This window comes from Aotus nancymaae, unplaced genomic scaffold (genome assembly GCF_030222135.1).
Source record: "Aotus nancymaae isolate 86718 unplaced genomic scaffold, 86718_ANA_hifiasm-v0.15.2.pri h1tg000003l, whole genome shotgun sequence".
Lineage (NCBI taxonomy): Eukaryota > Metazoa > Chordata > Mammalia > Primates > Aotidae > Aotus > Aotus nancymaae.
The window spans coordinates 18,377,096-18,401,441 of record NW_026988414.1 but is presented as its reverse complement, the minus strand read 5'-3'; the positions used below and the strand labels follow the sequence as shown (position 1 = coordinate 18,401,441).

The 24,346-nt window shown below is 50.9% G+C and overlaps 1 protein-coding gene across 8 annotated transcripts in view; it reads left to right on the top strand.

Annotated features, from left to right (window-relative positions):
* The window catches only part of RGS3 (regulator of G protein signaling 3), a 134,390-nt gene that overhangs the window by 37,471 nt on the left and 72,573 nt on the right, over window positions 1–24,346 (top strand). For 7 of the 8 annotated variants that reach the window (XM_064378744.1, XM_064378709.1, XM_064378704.1 and 4 more), the window contains 7 exons: window positions 3,767–3,848; window positions 5,004–5,109; window positions 5,920–6,271; window positions 7,186–7,225; window positions 12,928–13,124; window positions 15,669–15,752; window positions 21,373–21,484. In XM_064378744.1, the coding sequence (XP_064234814.1) occupies window positions 3,767–3,848; window positions 5,004–5,109; window positions 5,920–6,271; window positions 7,186–7,225; window positions 12,928–13,124; window positions 15,669–15,752; window positions 21,373–21,484 (973 nt within the window). Of the gene's footprint in view, window positions 1–3,766; window positions 3,849–5,003; window positions 5,110–5,919; window positions 6,272–7,185; window positions 7,226–12,927; window positions 13,125–15,668; window positions 15,753–20,796; window positions 20,860–21,372; window positions 21,485–24,346 lie in introns of those variants that run through there. The other variant, XM_012461888.3, reaches the window with a different exon arrangement.

Sequence of the window (24,346 nt, the reverse complement as noted above, 5' to 3'; positions counted from 1 at the left end):
TTTCCTTCTTCTGACGGGACAGCAGTGCCCATTCTGCCCTCTGTGCGTGTGTGTTGGCCTGTGCTTGTATGCGAGATGGGGTGTTTTTGTATATATGTACATGCGTATGAATTTCCTGTCCACTCCCGCTGATGCCTCACTGTGGCTCAGGATTCCTTTGACTTTGGAATCTAACTTTACAGCGAGGGTTTGGCCTCTCAGCCTCCAGTCTTGGAAGGGGGGCAGAGTGGGCCATGATGATCCCATTGGCCCCCACTGAGCCTCTTCTGGAACTGTGATGGGGCATTTTTTCTCATAAAATAGGAGTGGGGTCAGGGATGGTGAAGGCAAGTGATATTTGATCTGGAAGGGAGTTCTGAAATTGTTCTGATTTAAAAAATCACACAGAGAAGCCCCTCTATTTGTTTTAATGCCCAGACTGGACTGTGGGTCCTGACTCCTCTGACAGGCAGTGCTTAGGTCCCAGGGAGATGCCCAGAAGGGCCACCTGTACCCCCCCAACCTACCTGCTAGGGGACCCAGTGTTCTCTCCACAGTCCTCCCCAGCTTTCAGGTTCTGCCCTGCAGGCTCCACTCTGTATTCCCTGCCCTCCTGGAGCTGGGAAAAGCAGCCCCTGCAATACCAGCATCTGGATGGCAGAGTGGTGAGACAGAGAGAGGACTAGATGGGACATACAAGTCCTTGGTCACCCTGGGACTATGGGCTAGAAGATGGTGCATGCTGGCAGTCAGAGTGGGGCCAGGAGCAATTGTGAGCTGGACCTAGGGCTCAGGGACTCAGAGTTCAAGATGGTCGCTATAGCCGGGCGTGGTGGCTCACGCCTGTAATCTCAGCACTTTGGGAGGCAGAGGTGGGCAGATCACGAGGTCAAGAGGTCGAGACCATCCTGGCCAACACAGTGAAACCCTGTCTCTACTAAAAATACAAAAATATTAGCTGGGCGTGGTGGCACGTGTCTGTGTTCCCAGCTACTCGGGAGGCTGAGGTGGAAGAATCTCTTGAACCCAGGAGGCAGAGGTTGCAGTGAGCCGAGATTGCGCCTGCACTCCAGCCTGGAGACAGAGCAAGACTCTGTCTCAAAAAAAAAAAAAAAAAAAGATGGTTGCTATGCTGGAAACCAGTGCAGAATTGAGAGCAGCAAGCTTTTTGTCAGGCCTGAGCTCAAATCTAGCTCTGCTCCTCTTTAGCAGTGGCTTTTGAGCAAGTCACTGTCCCTCTCTGAGCCTCTATCTCCTAGTCAGGAAAATAGGGATAATGAAATCCAGAGATGGCGCCACAGGAGTGAATAGGATGATGGGTGTGAAGAGCCTGGCTCAGTGTCTGCTGTGCACAGTGAGGAGGTGTTTAATACATGGCGGCGTTTGGGGATTAAAGTGTGGGCAGGACAGGAGCAGAAACTAGGCAGGAGAGCAGAAGCGAGGGGCTGGCATGGGTGAGACCTGGGAGCAGTGGCTGTTTCTGTCCTGGACAGGAAAGAGCAAGAACCACCCGCAGGAAGGACAGGCTGTCAGGAGCTGCCAAGGAGTCAGGGCAGGCTGCTCCCTTCACCTCCTGGTCACAGCAGGGCCGAGAGCGGGGAGAGTGGAGGGGGTGGCACTTACTTCCAGTCTTATCTCCTTGTCTGTAAAATAAGCGTACTCATCCCCCTTGGGGCTGCAGGGATGGTCAGGTTCTTTGGACACTGCCCTCTCGCTGTGGTCAGCGATCATGGTGGACAGAACGTAATTTTGCTTCCTCCGAGTTAGGAGGTGAGCTTGCCTCCTGGCACCTTCTCCTCTTCCCGTCCTTCACACCCCCAGCTGGCTTGGACTGTGATCTGGGCTGGCGCTTCTTAGGCTGGTACCCAGGAGGGTGAGGGGCCCCTGCCCACAGTCCTGCTTAGATGCAGGGTCTGGGTGGGAGGAGGAGGCTGTTTTTCTGGAGTATGCTCCTCCCTAGACCCCACTCTCCAGCTGCTTCCCCAAAACTGGCCATCCAGAGCCCAGCATGCTGGGATGGGTCTTCTATGCAGAGGGCTTTGGCCCTGGATGGGGTAGGGGTTGGGAAGTGCTAGATAGGCTTTGGGACCCTGGCTTCTGCTTGGGTTAAGGGTTGGCTTATGAGGCCCCTAAAAACTCCCCGCTGGTTTCATGGAGGGACCAGGCTCCTGGCATCTTCCCTGGCCTCAGGCAGGCCCGGGAACTAGTAGTTGCTCCTTTCTCCCAGCTTTCCACACTCGTACGCGCGTTTGTTTTTCTTTCTTTCTTTCCATTTTTTTCTCTTCCTGTCTTAGCTGCGTGTTTTCCCAGAATTCTTATGGGAACGGGGTATTTTCCTGCCCCCTCCCCCTTCCCCTTGTCTGTCAGATTTCCTGTTTTACAAACTTGCTTTGAATCCAGGCCCGGGGCTGGTGGGAAGCAGAGCCTCAGAGGTCCCTGCAGCTTCCAAGGCCCTTGGTCACCCTGGGCGCCCTCCGCTTGCCTTCCTCATGCCTGGCCCTGGGATCGTTGGCAGGTGAATGAGTGCAGGTGCCCAGTCTTGCAGAGACAACTCTTAAAGGAAGGAGACAGAAGTCTTCTGACAAGGCGCCCTTGACCTTTTCCAGGCTTGCTGAGCTGGCCTCTTTCTCAACTTGCCTGGGACACCCTTCCCTGTGCCTCACCCAGGGCCCACTCCAAGTCCCACTTTTTCTAGGGGGTCTCTTGGGACCCCTCGAATCCCTTTTCTGATTTGTGCTGCCTTAGCAGCTGAAATGAGCTGGCAGACCATCCTGTATCCTCCCATGGGGGGACATTGCCAGGCTGCCCTCCCTACATTAGCTTCTGCTGAGTTCCTACCTTGTGCCAAGCATGGCGTCCACAGTTGGAGCACAAAGGACTGAGAATGGCCTAGTCTTCCTGCTTTGCTCTAGTGCCCTTTGTGCCCTGCTTTGCTCTGGAGAGGTTTGTATACCATTGTGCTCCTCTGGGAGCCAGAGACCGAGGCTGCATGCCTCTGTACGTCTGCAGAGCCTGGCATGCAGTAGGAGCTCAATAATTGCGTGCTGGTTTGAAAAGAGCATCCAGACGGCAAGGCCCTCTCATGGACTTCTGAAAGTAGGAGCTGGGGACCTGTCAAGCACATGGGCCTCAGCAGGCATATGAGTCAGTGGCTAGTTCAGGTTCAGCCAGGAGGCCTATCTGTGACCTTACCTGCCCCTTACCTGGGAATCCTTACTGGATGATTTGAGGCCCTGGCCGCAGATTGGTCTCCAGAATCTCAGCTCTCTTCCTTTGACCCTTGGCCTGAGATACAGTGAGTGCGTCTGTCCCAGTGTTCCCTCCCCTGTTCTCTGGGAGGCCAGTGACCAGGCTGGCCTTGTTTTTGGGCCCTTAGCACAAGGCCAGCCCCAGGCTAATGCTCTGTGAACCTCTGTGAGAAAGGAAGAAGGGAGCCAGGCAAACAGCGGATCAGAGGTGAGGCTGAGTCATGCAGTGCTGGTGGGCCCTTGGGTCAAGGTCTGGGGCTGCTGGGGCTCAGGAGGGCAAGGTTTGCTTTTCTAAGACCTTGTCTATCCCAGGCCCTCCCCACGTCGGCCTGGGTTTGCCTGCTAAGCTCTGGGCCTTCCTGCTTGGCCCACCCAGTGCTCAAGTTGTCTGGGCTGAGATAGGGACAGTGAGGCGCTGACCAGCTCCTTTGTGGCTCCAGTTCCCTTGGAGAGGATGGTGGCTCTTGTCAGGGGTGGTCTGTGGGCTTCCCAATCTTGGGGTAGCTTCTGGCAGTGACTGGCAGTGACCTGTGTCCTAGATCACCATCCCGAGGGGGAAGGACGGCTTTGGCTTCACCATCTGCTGTGACTCTCCAGTCCGAGTCCAGGCCGTGGATTCCGGTAAGTGAGCGACTGGGGGATGCCAGCCCCACTTGCCCACCACACACATGGGCTTTGCAAACAGACACTGGAACCAAAAGGGGAGCCCCAGACTGGAGCACAGTGTCCTGGCTTTTCAAAAGGAAAAGAATAATATTTTTAAGTGACCATAGATGAAACTGACATTTATGAAAATATGCCCACTTTTTTTTGTTGTTTTTATCAAAATGAAAATAGGTTTTTATATTATGTTTCCCAATCAGTTTGAACAGGAACTAAACCTATATTTTCAGCGATGGCTGCATGGGAAAATGAGAGTCATTTGTGAACTCTGTTTGAAGCTGATATTGTATCCTATGTGAGCCTGATCAGCACTTAAAAATAGCCATCCTTCCCTACTTTTCACAAAGGAAGATTTCTCTTCATCACAGAGTGAGCATCTCAAAGACAGAAACCAGGGCTCAGCCGGGCGTGGTGGCTCACGCCTGTAATCCCAGCACTTTGGGAGGCCGAGACGGGTGGATCACGAGGTCAAGAGATCGAGACCATCCTGGTCAACATGGTGAAACCCCGTCTCTACTAAAAATACAAAAATTAGCTGGGCATGGTGGTACACGCCTGTAGTCCCAGCTACTCAGGAGGCTGAGGCAGGAGAATTGCTTGAACCCAGGAGGCGGAGGTTGCGGTGAGCCGAGATTGCGCCATTGCACTCCAGCCTGGGTAACAAGAGCGAAACTCCGTCTCAAAAAAAAAAAAAAAAAGAAACCAGGGCTCAGTGGTCAGGGTGTTTCCAGTGCCTGCACAGGGGTGGGCATGAAATTGGTGCACAATGATTGGCAGAGAAGGAATGAATGAAGTGTGGGAGCCTGCCCCCAGGGAAGGTTCTCAATGAGGTAGGAGGCCCTGGGGAGGGGTAAGGCCCTGGGTGGAAGGGTGGACAGCAGAGAGGTGAGCCAGCACTAGGGCAAGGCAGGCAGGAAGGAGGAAAGGCAAAGGGGTGCCTTCTTTCAAGGCTCTTGAGAGGCACTGAGTTCAGCCCCTCATTTCACAGATGAAGAAACTTAGAGAAAAAGGGAGGTCCCTGTCTGAGTTCACCATGGCAGCAAAGGACTCCAGGTCCTTTGAAGGGGTCTTGGGCTTCAGGGGCCCCTGAATGGCTTTTCTTTGTCCCTGCAGGGGGCCCAGCAGAACGGGCAGGGCTGCAGCAGCTGGACACAGTGCTGCAGCTGAACGAGAGGCCTGTGGAGCACTGGAAATGTGTGGAGCTGGCCCACGAGATCCGGTGACAGGGGCAGCGGGCGGACTGGGGCCTCAGGCTGACAGCATACCCTCTCCACCCCAGCCCTGGGCACACTGCCTTCCCTGGCCCAGCTCTTGCTGCTCCCTCCTTTGCCCAGCTGCCAGCAGGCAATTCCTTCTGCTCAAGGAATCTGTTTCTCGGCCTGAGAATGGAAGGTTCAGGCTCAGAGCACTTTTGGATTCCAGAGCAAACAGCAGGGAAGATGCTCTCAGACTCTGTGGCTCAGGACTGGGCACCAGGGGATTGCTTTCTGCTTTAGCTAATTATTTCTGCTACCTAAGAGCTAAGTCCATTTGTTATTTAAGGACATGAAGATGTTGCAAATATTTCAATTGCACAATTAAAATATTATTCTTGAAAATGTTAGAGTCTCCCGAATTTTGGTCCCTTGGGGTAAAACCCCCATGGCCCCATTTTAGGTCTACTTCTGGAATAACTAGATGAGGGCTTGCCCTTAGGTGACCTGCTTGCTTTACTTGCTTATATCTTGCTTATGACAAGCAACATGGATTGAGTATGGAACTCTTTCCTGCTGAACCTGGCCTTGGCCTCAGGGTCCTTCTCAGCCACTGCCAGTCAATAGGAATTGACCTAGGTGACCTATTTGCTGTCTCTTCTTTAAATGGCCTCTTGCATCCCTTCCTGCCCTGAGACTGGGGGCTTCTCCCCAGCATCTGCCTCCTCTTTCCCCACCCACTCCATCATCCTCTCTGCCCTGTGGGCCCTCACTCTGGCTGATACTGGTTTTCCCCAAGCTCAACCTCTCTGTGTAATCCCCCACCTTCCTTCCAGGAGCTGCCACAGTGAGATTATCCTACTCGTGTGGCGCATGGTCCCCCAGGTCAAGCCAGGACCAGATGGCGGGGTCCTGCGGCGGGCCTCCTGCAAGTCAACACATGACCTCCTTTCACCCCCCAACAAACGGGAGAAGAACTGCACCCATGGGGCCCAGGCACGGCCCGAGCAGCGCCACAGTTGCCACCTGGTATGTGACAGCTCTGATGGGCTGCTGCTCGGCGGCTGGGAGCGCTACACCGAGGTGGCCAAGCGTGGGGGCCAGCATACCCTGCCTGCACTGTCCCGTGCCACTGCCCCCACCGACCCCAACTACATCATCCTGGCCCCGCTGAACCCTGGGAGCCAGGTATGGACAGCTGATGTTGGGAAGGTGAAGGGCATTGGGTCCATGTGGGAGGCCAGGAAGACTTGAAGACTCAAAGTTGTATGATGAGGAGCCCGTGAGGGGCTGTGATGTTGGGCAAGGAGATGGGGTATGTGCTACCTCTGGCTTCTGTAAGGCTGTTCGTGGTGGGGAGGACAGATGGGTCTCTGTGGCCTCAGGGCACAGATCCAAGACCAGGGCATGCACAGGCTGGAAGATTTCAACTCGCAGAAGGGAAAGCTTTCTACCAGCCTTTGCTTTTTCCCAGTGGAATGGGCTGCCTTGGTAGGTAGTGAGTCCCCATCATAGGAAGCGTGAAGGCAGACACCGCCTGATTGCATGGTGGGATGAAGGAGTGCACTCCCTCAAAGAGTCCCATGAGATATTCTGGGAAAAAAGTGTTCTGTCTCAAATAATCTTGAGACATATCCCGTACTCTCCTCCTCATCTAGGAAATTCCCAATGCAAAGTAGCCTATTAGAGGCTCACAGTGTGCCCAGGGCTGGCATCCTGTACTACAGCAGGTGGTGTAACCTGGTTTAACACCGAATTTCCCAAACTTGCCTGATGGGGGCACCCTTTAGGGTGTGGTTGGTACTGTCTTACCATTCCAGTGTTCCATGGAATGCACTTTGGAACGAGCTGCTGTAGAGGAAGTTGGGGACTTGCCAAGGGGTTAGCCTTCATGACACATAAAGCCTCTTTCAACTCTAATATTCTGGGATTTTGTGTTCCCTCCCAGCCTCCTCCCTCAGCTGGTTACCAGAACTGCTGTTTTTCTCTTGTGCCCTGAGGTGCCCCACTTCCTGTCCCCCGGGGCCCCGTGTCCAGCAGCCTCCTGGGCTGTCCTGCCCTGCTCCTGGGGCTGAGGTGGTTCTCCTGTCTTTCCCTTGCAGCTGCTCCGGCCTGTGTACCAGGAGGATACCATCCCCGAAGGTGAGTCTACTGCTGCTGCTGTGCTCTCCTAGCTCAGAGAGACAGCAGGGGTCAGCTGAGGCCTGGTCCAGCCTCTGCTCTGTGTTCTGAGGCCTTTCCAATGGAGGCAAGGTCACTTAGCCTATCGACACTGACTCCCTTTCCACTTGGTACCTTTTCTCCCTCATGGAACCAGTGTCTTTCTTTCTTGAAGCCAGAAATGAGAAGGAGAGAGGCAGGTCTTATCAGGGCAATTTAAGAGACAGAGTGTCCAGGACTCAGGCATTCAACTGAGATTCATCCAATTTTACTGAGCAACTGATATCCGTAGGTGCCAGAGGCAATGTGGTTGGGCTTGCATGGAAGGGAGTCATGGAGCTTGGAGCTGGGCAGTCTCAAGTTGGAGTTCTAGCTATGTGACTTTGAGCAAGTCATGTCCCCTCACTGAGCCTCAGTTTCTTCATTTATAAAATGGGGTCAATAATTCCTACCTCAGAGGGTTGTTGGGAGGATTCCATGAGAGACTGATTATGAGTAGTTGCCTGTATACTGAGAGATGCTATACAGAGGGTCACTGTCTTTGAAGTACACAGATGTCTCTGCTGCTGGATGGATTCTTCTCCTTTGGCTTTTAAATCCTGGCCAGGGATGGAAGCTGAGCTCAAAACCACTTTCTTCTCCCAGGAAGGCTGACATATCAGTCTTGAGGCTGAAGCTGGCTGGGTGTCCCTTGAGATCCTTTGAGTGCCTGCCAGAGAGCTTTGACTCGGAAGTCCAGCTGGTGTCTGGACCTCCTTCCTTGACAGTGGCTCTTGCACAGCCACTCGCAGACTTGCTTCCTTGCTGTTCCCTTCTCAGTTCTGTGAAGTTGATGCTTATAGAGGGTAGTTGGGAAAGTGCTTGTGCCTTTTGTGATTTTAAAGGGCTCCATTCAGGCTCAGGGACCCTGATGGAAGACACCTTCATTCTCCCCGGTCTGGGGCATTTGGGCAGTTGAGCCTGGTCAGTTGGAAATGAATCTGTGTTCCTTCTGGGGATGAGTCTGACAGTAATTCAACGATGACTTTTATTTTTATTTTTCCATAGATTATTGGGATACAGGTGGTATCTGGTTACATGAGTAAGATTTTTAGTGGTAATTTGTGAGATTTTGGTGCATCCATAACCCGAGCAGTATATACTCACCCTATTTGTAGTCTTTTATCCCTCTCCCTCCTCCCACCCTTCCCCGCAAGTCCCCAAAGTCCATTGTATCATTCTTAGGCCTTTGCGTCCTCGTAGCTTAGCTCCCATGTATCAGTGAGAAGATACGATGTTTGGTTTTTCATTCCTGAGGTATTTCATTTACAAAAACAGTCTCCAGTCTCATCCAGGTTGTTGCAAATGCTGTTAATTCATTCTTTTTATGTCTGAGTAGTATTCCATCAATGATGAGTTCTTAAAAAGTTTTTGTTGGCACATGAGGTTAGAGTGGATATGCCACTGCTGAGTAGGGACTTCAGGCGGGTCCAGGCCTGGGTCTGGCTCATTTCTGTAGGTCCAGTACAGGATCCAGGGCAGATGGCAGATACTCAGTAGAATTTTGGTTGTGTGACTGACTGAAGGAGAATGACTCGGGTTGCCTCTAAGGCTTTGGAATCTGGTCATGGAGGAGGGGTCTGGAGAGGTGTGCTGCCTGCAGTGGGGCCCATGTGCACAGGCCAGTGTCTGGAGTTGATTCCTTCTCGATTTGAGAGGTACCTCTGTGTCTCCCTGCTGTGTTCCCAGCCTGTATCCATGTTTCAGTCCCCTCTGAGAGTATAATACATAGTAAGTCAGCAAGGGCACAGTCATCTAAGCCATGGGGAAAGGGACAAATAAGGAAGTGATGATGATATTAGTAACCATGGTAGTTCTTTGAATCCATTGTATTAAGATCTTGACCTTACTTTACGTATTCATCATAATAACGAATCTTTGCTCTTTATCAGGGATCAAGTATTTGTAGCTCACAGTTCCGGGGTTCAGAGGAAAGGGTGAAATTCAGGGCACACAATTTCCCTTAAACACACTTGGGGTTGTCTAGAGGTTAAGGAAGCCTGTCACCAGGGTGCCAGCTTCTCAGTCCCCCTCCTCTGGTTGGACTGCCAAGAGATAGCCTTTCAGGAGTGTTGGCCCATCCTGAGTTGAATAGGAGGGAGAGTTAAGCCATCCTGAGTTGAATAGGGTCTGGTGCCCTTCCGGAGCCTGGAGTGCTTGTCCGGCTCTGGTTGGCATGTTCCCCAGGGCTGCTGGTGCCCTTAGCATTGTCCCTGCCCTGTAAAGGTGACCCAGCCTCAGATTCGCCACTGCCAGGGCAGGGTGGCTGCCAGGGCTCGCCTCAGAATCTGGGAGCAAAGCCGTGTAATTACTGTATTTGGTCAGTGAAGCAGGTATTAGAGGAAAAAAGGGTGATGTGGGGGTTTGGACCAGACATTGGTAGCAGGTGGCAAGTAAATGAGTTTGCCTTCACAGAGCTCGGTAAGTGGGTTGCAAGCTGGACTGTTCTGAAAAAAACAAAAAACCAGTTTTGCAGAGCCACTCTCACTGGCCACATATTATCTGAGGGTGGCTGGAGGTTGGGCACGAGGGCATGACTGCTACATAGGTTGGATTGATCCTGGCTTGTATAATTTACTGGCCAAATCTAAGCCTCAGTTTCCTCGTCTACAAAATGGAGCTGAGCCGACTTTTTCTCTCTGAAGGCAGAGTTATGAGTTGGATGCCTTAGGTGAGGCCCTAGGTGAGGATTCTGTGACAGCCCTGGGCTCCTGGGTTAAAGAGAAGAAATCAATTTTTTTAAGAAGTCAGAGACTGGGGACCCAAGACCCAGATTTTGGCCTCCACAAATGGCATCTTTAATTTTGGTCTATTTTGCTCCAGTCCCCTGCTTGTAAGTCCTGCATGGTTTTGCCTTTCTGCTCTAGGCTTGGCCATTTTACATTAGACTGTCTAGATCCAGGCTGGCAATGGGGTTTCACTCACAGCACAGTTTGAGACCCAGCAGCCCTGCCTATCATCTACTAGCCCTGTTAAGTGGATTACTTGGAGGCGTAGGGTTTGTGATATTCCCCTGACTACTCACACTGGGGTACAATCCACCAAGCTCTTACCCATCTGGTCTCTTGTGTGCGCCTCCCACTGGCCCTGGGGCGAGCAAGGCAGCAATCAGTATCATCTCCACTTCCCGGTGGAGAAAACTTTGATTCAGAGGAGGAAGAAAGCTGTTCAGGGTCACACAGACTGTTTGTGACTTGGGAAGTCAGTGATCAAGCTCAGGTGTCTCATCCAACTCAAATTCAGTGAGGATCTTGAGACTCAGATGGTGCTTTAAGCAAAGAGTCCAGGGCCTGGCAGTACACACCCCTCTGGGGCTGATGCGTGGGGCCAGATCAGACAAGGAGCTATGTGACGTCTTCCTTGTGTCTGCTTCTCCAGTGCCCATCCTCAAGGAATTCTCTTGCACTCTAGTGAGAGACCTGTGAGCAAGCAAAGTCCAGGGCTAGCACAGCGCTGGGAACCACCAGCTGTGACGGAGACAGCACGCTCCACCTGCTGACCCAGGTCCCGGATCAGACTTCCCAGTTTGACCTCATGCTTTTAAAAAGCAAGAAATTGCTCATATTTGAAAAATCAGAAGATCTGGCCTCACCGAGCCCACAGTCCCACGTGGAACAATCAGTTGGAACAGAGTTGGGTGCATGCTCATTCTACTCCTCTCTACGTGACTCACAGAAGAGGCAGGAAGTGGTTTGAGTTATCATGGGTTGAACGCTGCCCCCAGATTTGTCTGTGATCAGTGGTCACTTGTCAGGGGTATGGGGGGAGTCAACTTGTTTTTCTCACCTTGCTCGGTGAGAAGGGGCAAAGGGTGGGAGGAGGAAGCAAGTGCGAAACCTTCTGAGCTGAGTTTTTCCAATGAGGCCGTGGGTGTGTGTTGGTGGGGAGCTTCCCTGAGGTATAGCTGGGGTCAGGCCACCTGTTCCCCCCTCACTTCCAGGGCTGCTAGTGGCAGAGGGAGGCCTGCACCCAGGACCCGGCCTAGGCACCCAGGTCAGTGAGGACCTGGTAGTTGCCCGTGCAGTAGCAGGAATGTCTTAGAAGGGGCCCAGGAGTATGTGGAGCCTGACTGCTCTGGAGTTCCCCTCCTACCTGCTTGGTCCAGGAACCCCTGACTTTTTAGCAACTGTGTTTTGTCCCTCTGCCCACTGGACGGGATGTTCAGGGTGGGGGTGTGTGTCCATCAGTGTCCCCTTAAAGAGGGACCCCCTGCCATTGCAGCCTCTGCTCTCCTCCCTGGGGGTGGCCTTGTTTCTCTGTTTTTTTCCTCTCTCTCCTTATGATTAGAATGACTTGTGAGTTGGTGGCCAGGCTGGAGTACCTCCTGGATGCAGTGGAGCCTGAGATTCCCAGAGTCCTATGGGGCACCTGACTTCCAAACTTGCTTTTCCAAGTGGAGAAATCACAATCACGAAACAACAATAAGTTAGCAGCTAACTTTTTTCACACACTTACTGAGTACCAGGCACTGTTCTAAAAACTTCACTTAGAGTATTTCATTTAATCCTCACTGTAACCCAGTGAGCTTGGCACTGTTATTACAGTTGAGGAAACCAAGACTCTGAGGGTGAAATAAGTTGCCCAAGCTCACCAAGCTGGTAAGCGGGAGAGCAGGATTTCAGCACGGCCACCTGGCTTTGGAGCTTGTGTGCTTTACTGTGACCTGGGGCGGCAAGTGCTACTCCTTGTTCTAGACTGACTGGAGTGGGCCAGGCTGCTCTAGCTTCCTTGGCTACAGAGGGAGGACTCCAGTACATCCCAGGATAGCTTTTAGTTTCTGCTGCTGCTGCTGCCGCAGAGAGTGGATCTTTGTGGGGCTGGGAGGGAGAAAGCAGGTTGAGCTGGGCTGAGCTTGTGCAGGGAGTGGTGGGAATGGTGTGGGGGTCTGGTAAGGAGAGCGCATGTCCTGCCACACAGATTGGTGACCACTCTGCTCCAACTGATTGTTCCACATGGAACTGTGGGTTCAATGAGGCCATAACTTCTGATTTTTCAAATATGAGTGATTTCTTGCCTTTTTTTTTTTTTTGAGACCGTATTTTGCTCTTGTTGCCCAGGCTGGAGTGCAATGGTGCCATCTCAGCTCACTGCAGCCTCTACCTCCTGGGTTCAAGTGATTCTCCTGCCTCAGCCTCCCCAGTAGCTGGGATTATAGGCATCTACCACCACGCCTAGCTAATTTTTTGTATTTTTAGTAGAGATGGGGTTTTACCATGTTGGCCAGGCTAGTCTTGAACTCGTGACCTCAGGTGATATGCCCGCATTGGCCTCCCAAAGTGCTGGAATTACAGGTGATTTCTTGCTTTTTAAAAATGTGAGGCCAAACTGGGAAGTCTGATCTGGGGCCTGGGTCAGCAGGTGGAGTGCACTGTCTGCATCATAGCTGGTAGTGCCCAGCGCTGTGCTAGCCCTGGACTTGCTTGCTTACATGCCAATGTCTCTCACTAGAGTGCGAGGGAATTCCTTGAGGCCCGAGCCCATGTGAGGCCTCCCTGTGTTTCAGCATCGTGCACAGGGCCTGGCACGAAGTAGCTGCTCAGTAAGTGGTTGTTGACGGAATGAGTCCATGTCCCCTGTTTCTACAGAGGGAACACCTTTGCAAGAGTGGTGGAAGTGCCTCATCGTCCCCCATCTCTGTTTCACAGAATCTGGGAGTCCCAGTAAAGGGAAGTCCTACACGGGCCTAGGGAAGAAGTCCCGGCTGATGAAGACGGTGCAGACCATGAAGGGCCATGGGAACTACCAAAACTGCCCGGTCATGAGGCCGCATGCCACGCACTCAAGCTATGGCACCTATGTCACCCTGGCCCCTAAAGTCCTGGTGTTCCCTGTCTTTGTTCAGGTGAGCCCGTGGCTGGTCCTAAGGGTTCCCTCAGGAAGAAGTGAGAAAGAGGAGGGCCCTTGCCCCAGAACTCAAGGATGATGCCTTATCCCAGGACTGAGGGCCCTGTTTTGGGAAAGATGAGTAGCTTTATATGCACAGAATTCTGGGGGCTTATACTGAGGGAGTGGAGATTTCCAGGGGGAATATACAGGAAAAAGTGAGGGCAGGGGAGCCCAGCAAGGAGAGGATCCTCTCCTTCCCCCACCTCGCCTCCCCTTTCTCTGGGGACAGGGCAGGTGCACTCCAGCTGCTTGTTGCCATGTCACAGGGCCTGTTTGCCGAGGCTCCCTGGCTTACCCAGTGGTTTTTTATTTGGAAACAACTGAGGGAGAGAGAGCCTTGGGGTCGGTGCCTTATCTTGTCTGCCTGGTCTCTGCAAACGTGTTTGGCCCGTATTCATTGGTGGCCTGCGATTCACTATATCTCTCTTACTCTCCAACGTCAAGCAAGGTGCTTGATGAAAGATAATGAAACAACAGCAAACTGGGCCTGAAATCCCAGCTACTTGGGAGGCTGAGGTGGAAGGATCATTTGAGGTCAGGAGTTTGAGGTTACAGTGAGCTATGATCATAACACCACACTCCAGCCTCTTCTTCTTCCCTCTTTTCCTCCCCATTTGTCTCTCCTCTTTAAAAATAACTTTTATTTATTTCATTACTCAGATATGACAGTGTGAACATTTCAGCATCCTTTCTGTGTGCATATCCACATTAAAACCAGATCTTATTCTATATTTTATATCATGTTGCCTTTTTAAAATGAAAATTGTAGCATGAACCTTTCCCATACCATTAAGTGTTCTGTGTTTCATGGAGGTTACACACTCTTCTATTAGATGGATATACTCTATTTAACCAGTTCTGTATTCAGATACTTCTGCCTACTCTTTCGCTGTTGTAAATAACCCTGTGATGAAATTCCTTGTGCATGGATTGCCTCTCTGACTATTTTCCTTGGGAGAGATGCCTGAGAGGGAAATGACTGGGTCATGGGTCATAAACATTTAAAGGCTCTTTACACATATTGACAAATTGCTTTGCAGGAAGATTCTAATGGTTTATCGCCTCATCAGCAGCATAAATTTGGCTTGGCCCCAAGGGCTTCATTTCTGCCTATGCCTCTTCGATCTCCCTGGCATCCCAGTGTGGACCTGTCACTGTTTAGTAGGCATACTTAGTTAGGATGTCACACATCTCTGAGAGGTCACATGCCTCTCCTCAGACAGCTCTGTTGGCAGGGCCTGGTCTTGGTCTTTCTGTTGGTTTCATCTCTTTCTTGGCATGTGATACAAAGTTCTTGGCATCTACAATGTCTAATTTTCTTTCTTTTTTGAGATGGAGTTTCACTCTTGTTGCCCAGGCTAGAGTGTAATGGTGCGATTTTGGCTAATTGCAACCTCTACTTCCTGGGTTCAAGTGATTCTCCTGCCTCAGCCTCCCAAGTAGCTGGGATGATAGGTGCCCACCATCATGCCTGGCTTATTTTTTGTATTTTTAGTACAGATGGGGTTTCACTATGTTGGCCGAGCTGGTCTTGAACTCCTGACCTCAGGTGATCCACCCATCTCGGCCTCCCAAAGTGCTAGGATTATAGGCATGAGCCACTGCACCTGGCCTGTGTCTAATTTTCATGTTTATTTTAACATTTGTATAAGAAACTACTTTTTAAAAAGATACATCTCTCACTCTCTTCCCCAGGCCAGAGTGCAGTGGTATGATCATAGCTCACTGTAACCTCGAGCTCCTGGCCTCAAATGATCCTTCTACCTCAGCCTCCCAAGTAGCTGGGATTTCAGGCCCGGCTTGCTGTTTGTTTCATGATCTTTCTTCAAGTACCTTGCTTGATCTCATGTACTTAGAAGCCATGTTAGAAATATACAGTCACAAGGACAAGTCCTGCTGGGTAATCCAGAGCTTAGGGAGCTTCCTCTGGGCTGGGCTGAGCTGGATAAGGTGATGGGGTAGGGTGAGAGGTTTGAGTGAGAACTGACCCTTGGGGGATTGGCTGAGAAGGAGACAGTCAGTTCAAGTGTACTATGAATGTAGAGCAGGGCCTGGCCTGGCCTTGAAGGGACTCAAGTGACCAAATCTCTTGGCCTGTGGTTCTCAGGATGCCTCCTAGTCCTGTAAGGCATGAACAGGATAGATGGGGGATGATGGGGGCTGGGAGAGCCCAGGAACTCGGTGCAGTGGGGGAGGGAGCTGGGGCTGAGTACCTCGGAGGGCCTAAGCCTGTGGTTAGACTTCCTGTCAGTGCATGTAGCTGTCACCGTGAGGGTTGATGGGGAAGGTGGCAGCAACAGTTCCACAGGACAGCAGCGTCTGTCTTTCTGTTTCCATCTTGTGTATGAGGGGGTGTGTGGGTTCTCGGGTCGGTGGCGGGCTGACAGTCTTCTCTCAGGTCAGAGAGTTCTCTGTGGCTGGCTTTGACAAGCTGCTGCTTCCTCCCCGCAGTCCTCACCCAGCCTCTTTGAACTGCCCACTCAGCCTGCTTTATTTCCAGCCTCTAGATCTCTGTAACCCCGCCCGAACCCTCCTGCTGTCAGAGGAGCTGCTGCTGTATGAAGGGAGGAACAAGGCTTCCCAGGTAAGACTTCCACCCGTGTTTTTTAGGGGGCTTTCTGGGTGGGCTTCATTGGTATCCTCTAGGCCCCTCACTTTGGTCTCTTCCTGAGTGTCTTAGAATTGTACAGTCTCAGGCTAGAGGAGACCAGAAAAGGACCCCCCACTCTCCCTAGCAAAGCTTTTTCTTGTACATATCCTTTCAAAGCTATTGAATCCTTCTTTGATAGTTAGAAAGTTTACCCGGCCACTAAAGACACCCCATTGTTTACCCCACCTTCCTCTCGGGAGCAGAAGAGATGGCAGTTTACCCGGCTGTGGGGAGCGACTTTAGTGGTGGGAAGAGTAAAGCTATTAGCCAAAGTGCATTTTTAGACCAGCATCAGTTTACCTGAGTTTTCTGGGCCCGTATTAACCCAAATCCCACATCCTCTTCTGAGAGATGAGTCTATGATTTTGCCTGGGTCCTAGCTCTGCCAGCAGGGTGCTGACATGGGAGCTGTGCCACTCTTCCTGGGAGCTGGCCTGGGATGCTTTTCTCTAATTGGGAGAACTTCATTCATCCACACAATTCCCAGAGCTGGTCAGTTCAGTCTCTGAGCTTAAAACTACTTGGGTACCGAAGTTGAAGCCCTGGGCTCTGCCCTGGCTACCTGGGGCCATGGGGTGAGGGGCGCAGGCTCTCTGCAGATCAGGCCTCAATGCAGAGCTGCCTTGGCTGAGTCTAGAGGGAGCTTGGGGTAGTGGAAAGATCAGGAAACTTGGAGACAGGAAGTCTATATCAAGACCCAGCTCTGCTGCTGGTTCACATCTGACTTCTTCCTTCTTCCTCAGTCTTCCCATCTGAGCAGTAGGTATGTGTGTATTTGAGGCAGTAAGGGCAGGGTCAGAGATTGGTCTCTAAGGACTCTTTAAACCTCAGCCTTCTAGGACACTATGTGTGACTGTGGCTGAAGCAGGAGGTTGGTTTTGTTTTTTAAACCAGGAGACTGGAACTCATCTATTGCAAATGCACATTGTCTTTTTCAAGGGTGTGCCCTGGGGGCGCTGCATGCTCACTTCCACCGCTTGCTATTGCCTACTGTATTTCTGGACCTCTTCTTTTCTGAACCTCTTCTTGGGAACTTTGCAAACTTTGGGAATTTAAAAATCTTTGCATGTCTTCTGAATTGTCTCAGTGGGAGTAAAACTTCATCTCTTGGGAGAGATTTAAGTTTTAGGGATAAGAAGTCACTCAGAGCTATGTTTGGTGAATGAGAGTGTGGTAGAGCTAAGTCAGGTGTCCAAGGGTCAGAAATTGAGGTGTGGCCATAAATTTACCAGACTCATAAGAAGCCAGTTGGAGATGGCAGCCACCCTGAAACATACAAATAAGTCTTAATTCACTCTTTTGTTTTTCCACTTACCCTTGGATCTGCAAACATTGAGCACTTACTGTGCATCCTCATTCTGTATGCATTTTACATACTTGATCCCAATTAGCTCTTCCAGCACCCCCACACTATTGTCCCCACTCTGTAGTTGAGGCAACTGAGGCTCCAGTGAGATTCACTGGGACCCAAGAGTCTCCGGGCTGGCAAGGGATGGAGCTGGGATTAGCACTTGGGTCTCTCTGGCTCAGTGATGCTTTCCGTCACCCCACACTGCTTCTGGCATGTCTGCATAAAGACAAACTAAGGAACACAAGCTGAAGCCATAGACTTGTGACAGTTGCAATTTGTCCAGAAAACCCTGCCTATGGCTCTCTGGAGCCTTGGAACCAAGAGACTTCTCTCTCTTTGCCTTGAAGATTAAAGGAAGCAATTTGAAGACAAATAAAATAAATATTAATATATTCATTTTTCTTGAAGCATGATAGCAACCAAATATATAGATCTGGGTACCCTATCATGTTACTCACACCAAACAAACAAACAATTCAAGAGGGATTTGAATAAATTCATAGAATCTCAGTGTTGGTTAGGCATTCAGGAGTCATCCATTCTAATTGCTTCCTTGTAACTTTCCAGTTAAATGGTTTTCTGACTGGTTCTTGAATCTTCTAGGGCAGCCCCTTAAAGCAGTGGTTTTGTTACTGGAGAGGCTTAAATTGTAGAGAGTTCTCCCTTACACTCAACAGAAATCTTTATTTGTGGAACGTTCCTCCTTGGTTCTTTGTCCCATCACTTCTCTGGGCATGCTCAAGTTTGCTAACATCTTTGAGCTGATCCAGTCCGACACCATGAAGTACCCTCATCACACCCCCTTCCAGAAGTGATAGACTTGATTAATGTGCCCTGAAGTCTATGGGACATTTTGAAGCAGTCTCATTTATACATTGTAACAATAGTGACTGAGCATCTACAATGTCACCAGGCCCTGTGGGAGGTTCTGGGAATACTATGAAGCACAGGCCAGACACACCCTCACTTTACACATTGACTCATGGAGTTTACCATTAACTAAGGCACCAAGGTCTTTTCAGCAAACCCTGCCCTTAGGTCAGATTCCTAAGAAGAGGCTTGATTAGGGCCACTTGGGAGAAGCCATCCTCCAAGTGGTAAGGACCACCTTACTAAGTGATCCCTCAACTCTGACCCTTTGAAAAATCAGATGTGTCCTTGGAGCAAGTGTGGGGAAGATACCGGGTGACGTCCGTGGCCTGCTGTGGAAGGCAGCAGGTGATTGGGCCATGGAGATGAGCATCATTCTCTCATGGGCTGCCGTGGCCCCTGGTGGTGCCGGTGAGATGGGGGAGTCTACCTGTCCTCCCTGGCACACATGTCCCTCTGCTCTGCCTCCCGCTGTGTGCCAGCTCTGGCCTTTCCCTGACCCAACCTTTGGGAAATTTTTCATTCATGCCTTAATCACTTCCTGTCTAGACCATATTCTCAGCCCTGGTAATCTGGGCCAGAGTGGTGGCCTGGGCCTTTTTCTCACCTTGCTCATGGTTCCTCTCCAGTTGCTGGTGGCTCCTCCCACTTGCCGTACTTCCACCCCTCTCTGGGCCTGGGCTGTTTTGTTGTTGTTTTTAACTTTCTAGGCTCCTGACAGATTGTCGGCTCTAGTCCTTCTCCTGCCAGCCTCCCTCTGGATCTGGAGGTGACTGCCAGATTTCCCTTGAGTCAGGGACATGTTTTGTGGAACCGTGAGGGTTTTCATTGTGTTTCTGGCTAGTTTATAGCCTTCTTTCCATTGCTGAAACTTTGAGGTCTTCTCAGACAACCAACTCCTTGACTCTTTCTGAGCTCTTGGATCGTTTTCTTCCCCTCCTCTCTTAACATTATTATTATTATTAATTATTATTATTTTTGCCTCATTTGCTCCTCTTCTTTGGTCTCTGGATTCTTTCACATTCAGGAACTGAACAGCTATAGGCATGCTGCTACCTCTCTGTATAGTGAGAGCCAGATCTGGGTAATGGTCCCTGGCTCTGTGGCCATGGGCAGGGCATTTAACCTCTCTGAGCTCTAGGGCCTCATCTGTAAATGAGGGTAATGGTGTTATTTACAAGTGAGTATCCACTGAGCAGAAAGTAAGTGCTCAACACATAGAGGCTTATCTTGGGCTGCACTGAGACAGGGCTGTGGTGGGAAGGGATAGGGTTACCGCCAAGGTGCCTTATAGCCCAGGGTTCTGGAGTCTTCACGTTTGGGCCCCATTGGAGAAGCTAACGCCCCTCAGAGCTCCTTCAAGGATGAGCCCCTGTTGTCTCTGCAGCCCAGATTTCCTCAAGCCTCTGTATCTGTGCTACACTCAAGAAGCTAAGTTGTCCTTTGAGATATATTCTATATTTTTAAATTACAAAAGTAACAGTAATTGTAAAATAATACACATTAAATCAAAATGTATGAGTTAAAATCTCACTGCCCAGAGTGAGGAGTATGACATCTTAGCTATTTTTATTTCATCTTAGCTATTTTTAAAATGTATAAATATAGAGAAATTTATCTTTTTGTTTTACAAAATTGGATTCTATGCTAGGTATATTTGCACATTGTACTATTTTGATTTATGATAGATTTCTATTTCTGCCCACATAGCTTTATTTTTTAATAGTTGCATAAAATTCTGCCATATGAAGGTAGCATAATTTATTTTATTCATCTTCTCTCAATGAGTGTTTATGTTATTTTCTTCTCTTTTCTTTTTTTTTGAGAAGGAGTCTTGCTCTGTTGATCAGGCTGGAGTACAGTGGAGCGATCTCAGCTTACTGCAGCCTCCGCCTCCCAGGTTCAAGCGATTCTCCTGTCTCAGCCTCCTGAGTAGCTGGGATTACAGGTGTGCACCACCACGCCCAGCTAATTTTTGTATTTTTAGTAGAGACGGGGTTTTACCATGTTGGTCAGGCTGGTCTCGAACTCCTGACCTCGTGATCCCCCCACCTTGGCCTCCCAAAGTGCTGGGATTATAGGCGTGAGCCACTGCACCTGGCCTATTTTCTTTTCTTAATTACAAAAATACTGCTGAGAACATCCTTGTATGTTCATATTTGTATCTCCTTCTAAGTATTTCTGTAGCATAGAGTCTCAGAAGTGGGGCTGTGGGGTCATCTTTAACAGGTTGATAGCTGAATGTCAACCTGTTGGCTTTTTAAATGTCACCAACAGTCCAAAACACACTCACAGTGCCCTTCAGTGCATGCCAAGCCCTTCTGGCTGGTTCTTCTTCAGAAGAGACAAGGTGTCAGGTGTTTGATACCTCAAAGGGAAGTTCACATAATTCATAGCATTTTGTTTTCTTTGGCGAATCTAAAATTGGATTTTATTGCTTTTGAATAAAGGCCACTGCAGGATTTGCAAAACAAAGAACAGTGTAATCTTTAGTGGCACTACAGGATCAAGTGGATTTTCTTAGCATAAAAATATGCTGAGCGTGCCTGTTGGTTTACCTATAATGTCTAAGAATAGCCTTTGCCTTTATTTTTGGAGCAGCTAATGCATAAAAGAGATAAAAGCAATGTCCATGTCTGTACTAGAGTGTAAGTAACTGGCTTTTTCTTGAACTGATTTCTTATTAATGCAGTTAAACTTACCCGCAAGGAATTTGGTAATATTAGCTCACATTGTGTGGTGCTTTACTCAGTCTGCAAAGAGCTTGTGGAAGGATCCTGTAAGAACGCCAGGCAGGGACTCTTCTCCCTGTTTGGACTGGTGAGAAAACTGAAGGGGTTATGGGGTTTAAGCCAATTTTTTCATGGCTAGTTAGTGGCAGAGCTGTTATAGGAGCCTCCTGACTTCTGACTCTCAAGTCCAGTTCAGCCAGATACTTACAGCAGAATAAAAGCAAATACAAAAATCTTACAGCTTAAGGTTGGCTCCAAGCCCCTGGTGCTGGGTTGGAGACTCCAGGGGCATTTGGTCAGAGAGGTAGGGCTGGGGCACCAGGCTTTGGAGAGACTTGCAGAGACCAGCTGCCATGGAGGGTGAGGGCCGCTTACCCCCTTCTGTTTGCTATTTCCTACTTTGAGGAGTGGAAGTATAGAAAACTGGAGGGCGATGGGGCCATCTTGACTGCAGGTCGTGTCTGCCCTTGGCTGAGGCCGTACTGAGCACTGCTCCTGGTGCCGAGTGAGATGCTGAGGATGCGTTACCTGGGCAGGTTATGGCTCCCAGCCTCCAGAGGACAGCACAGTAGCCAGTTCTGTCTGCTCTCTGTCAACCCAGGTGACACTGTTTGCCTATTCGGACCTGCTGCTCTTCACCAAGGAGGACGAGCCAGGCCGCTGCAACGTCCTGAGGAACCCCCTCTACCTCCAGAGTGTGAAGCTACAGGAAGGTAAGCAGATGCTCTAGGCTCCCAGAGCCCCTCTCAGCTTGCCCCAGTCCCACTGCTCTGGGCAGCCCTCTGGGCTCTGGCCAGCCGTCCGTAGGTCATTGGAGTGTGTGCTGCTGGGCTCTGTCCATGGACCCGTGGGTCTCAGACACTGGCATTCCTTCTAGGCTGGTAAGCCTTCCGATATACCTGAGCTTTTCAGGGAGCTTCCTATTCTAGAGACTATGGAGTGCGGTAGGAAGAGCTTTGGATTCAGACAGACCTGTGTTCAAATCTTGACCCTGTCCCTCCATACTGGGATGACTGTGGGCACTTTACTCAGCCTCTCTGAGCCTGTGTTCTCTTGTGTAAATAGGAATAAAAATAGTATCTCAGAAGATTGCTGTGAAGATTAAGCTAGGTCATAAATGCAAAGTGCCTGGCCCATACCAGGTGCCCAATAAGTGCTTGTTGCCTCCACACTCACCCCACAGATCCAGGGACAGAGACCAATATTCTGCTCTACACAGCTGCATGGCCCTGCGAAGTCCAAGCCGCCAGGGCTCAGGCACGTGTGGGAGCGTGGAGGGAATTTCTAACCCAAACTTTCCACCGTGCCCTCCTCCACTCACGGGATGGGAAGTCAGCTGGGAGTATCTGTCGGGTTTGGTTTGGCGCCTGAGGTCTCTGCTGAGAGGGGTTCAGTTTCCTCTCCCAGATCGTAAAAACAACAACAGACCTGTTCGAGGATGGGTGACAGGCAGGGAGGAAAATATTACCCATTGAAAGAGTTCTGTGTTGGCGGGTTTTGCTCTGGGAAAGCTTCCTGGCTGTGTGCAAACCGCCCTGCATGCTCAGTGCCTGACTGTTCCTCCTTGGAAACCCATTCAGTGTGAGAACCTCCACTCTCCCTTTCCCACAGGAAGCCACTGACAACTTCTCCTTCTCAGGCTCTGGCCTTTCTCCTGCCCGTGGAAGGGAAAAGCAAGTCACCTCACTGGGTCAGCTCCTCCCTCCAGGCAGGCTCAGCCTGACCACAGGGCAGCAGCAGGAAGAGCCAACCTGAGCAACTCCGGTTCCGGCACTGGCATTCCCAGAGCTCCCCATGCCTGCTGGAGGGCAGCAGGTGGGAGCTCCAGTGGCCTCCGTCCTGGGCTTCCCTTCCTCCTCTCCATACCCCGCAGGCCTCCCTGGCTCCCTCACACCCAGCCTCCCGTATGCCCATTCTCCCTGTCCCTCCAGCCTGGCTGCAGTGTGCATATTCACACATGCACTCACACTGAGTCCCTTCTTCTCTGCTTCCCCCTCCCTGCCCCGAGTCCAGACAGTCTAGGACCTAGTCACATTTGAGGAGTACTGGATGGGTCAGGGCTTGGTAATAGGCCCTAGTTGGTGGAAGAAGGGAACCCTCGCTCTGTTGTGCATGTTACATTGGTTATGGTCCTAGGCTGGGGCCATAACCTAGGACCCTGGTTTGCTCAGCTTCCTGCGAGAAGGAGGGAGGGAAAAGAAGCAGGGCTCAAACTGGCTACAATTTGGGTGGAGGTGGAGGTTGGGGGGAGAAGGCAGTGGAGGAGCCTAGGGCAATGGCTGGGAGTCTAGGGTCTGGGCGTGGCACTCTGTGCTGTGCTGTGTTGCTTTAGCTGGCCCTTTCCCTTTGCTGGGCTTCAGTTTCTTTGACTGGGAACTAAGGGTGGGGCCAGCCCTTTGTGTCCTTCCCAGCTCTGACACCCCCCCTCCCCGCTACAGAACCCCAGAGCTTGCTGTGAGCAGCTGGACCATGCCTATACTATCCTGCCTCTACCCCTCTGGGGGCCTGGATGGGGAATTGGTTGGAATCTCCCCTTCTGGAGCCCCCAGGCCCAAGACTTCAAGCTAGAGGTGGGGTATGCTCCTCCACTGGGATGATGGTCAAGGTGGGTGGTGTGGGACCTTGGGGTGTCACAGAGAGGCTCTCCAGGTGCTGAGCTGTATTTGAGCCACAGCCTTGTGCAAGCCTGGCACCGTGGCTTCCTCTCCCTGTAGGTGGAGGGCAAGCTACACAAGGGCTGAGGATGGTCAAGGCAGCACTTCTCAGGAGAGACTACTGTGGCCCGAAGAGCCCCTTGGGTTGGCGTGGGAGAGGGGCTTGTGTGTGTGTGTGTGTGTGTGTGTGTGTGTATCTGCCTCTGCCTGCCCTGGATGTTTTGGACAGATGGTTTGGGGCCCATCTCCAGGGAGCCTGAGGGCTGCTAGGAGGGATGGAAATGGCTCCATCTCTAGGTGCACAATCCAACGCTTAGATTTCTTTCCAGGAACCGATGGAGCCCTTGCCTTCCCCCAGCTGCCCCCACTCCCCTTAGACAGGCTTGTGGGTCCAGAGGTTCTCGGAAGTGTAGTGACTCCTTCTCCTGCAGTCCACGTTGGAGCTGCAGGACCCAATGTTCTGAGTCCTGCTGCCCAATTTCCTGCCTGCCTCCCCTGTGTCCCAAGAGACCCACTGTAGCAGCAAGGGCCTGAGGCTTTTAAGGGATGCATTTGGGACCTCAGCTGGAGCCTCTGTTGGCAGAATGGTCTCTGATTAATATTGCTCATGACTCCTAGGTTTCTTATTTGTCTCTTTCAAATCACTGTGTATGCAGAATTCAATTTAGGGCAAAGAAGATGGCAAACAAGGAATACACCCAACCTTTCTGGCTGGCTGGGGCTGGCGGGCTGCTCCCTGGCAGGGGAGAATCAGCCCCACACTAGGGACCAAGGTCTCCCTGTTTAACTCGTCTGAAGAGTCCTTAGCTCCACTGGCCAAGCATATTCCCAGGCCCTAGCCTAGGGCGTGGAACACTGCAGGTGCACAATCAATGTTTGTTGGGTGAACAAATGACTAAAAGGAGAGCAGAAGTGTTGCCT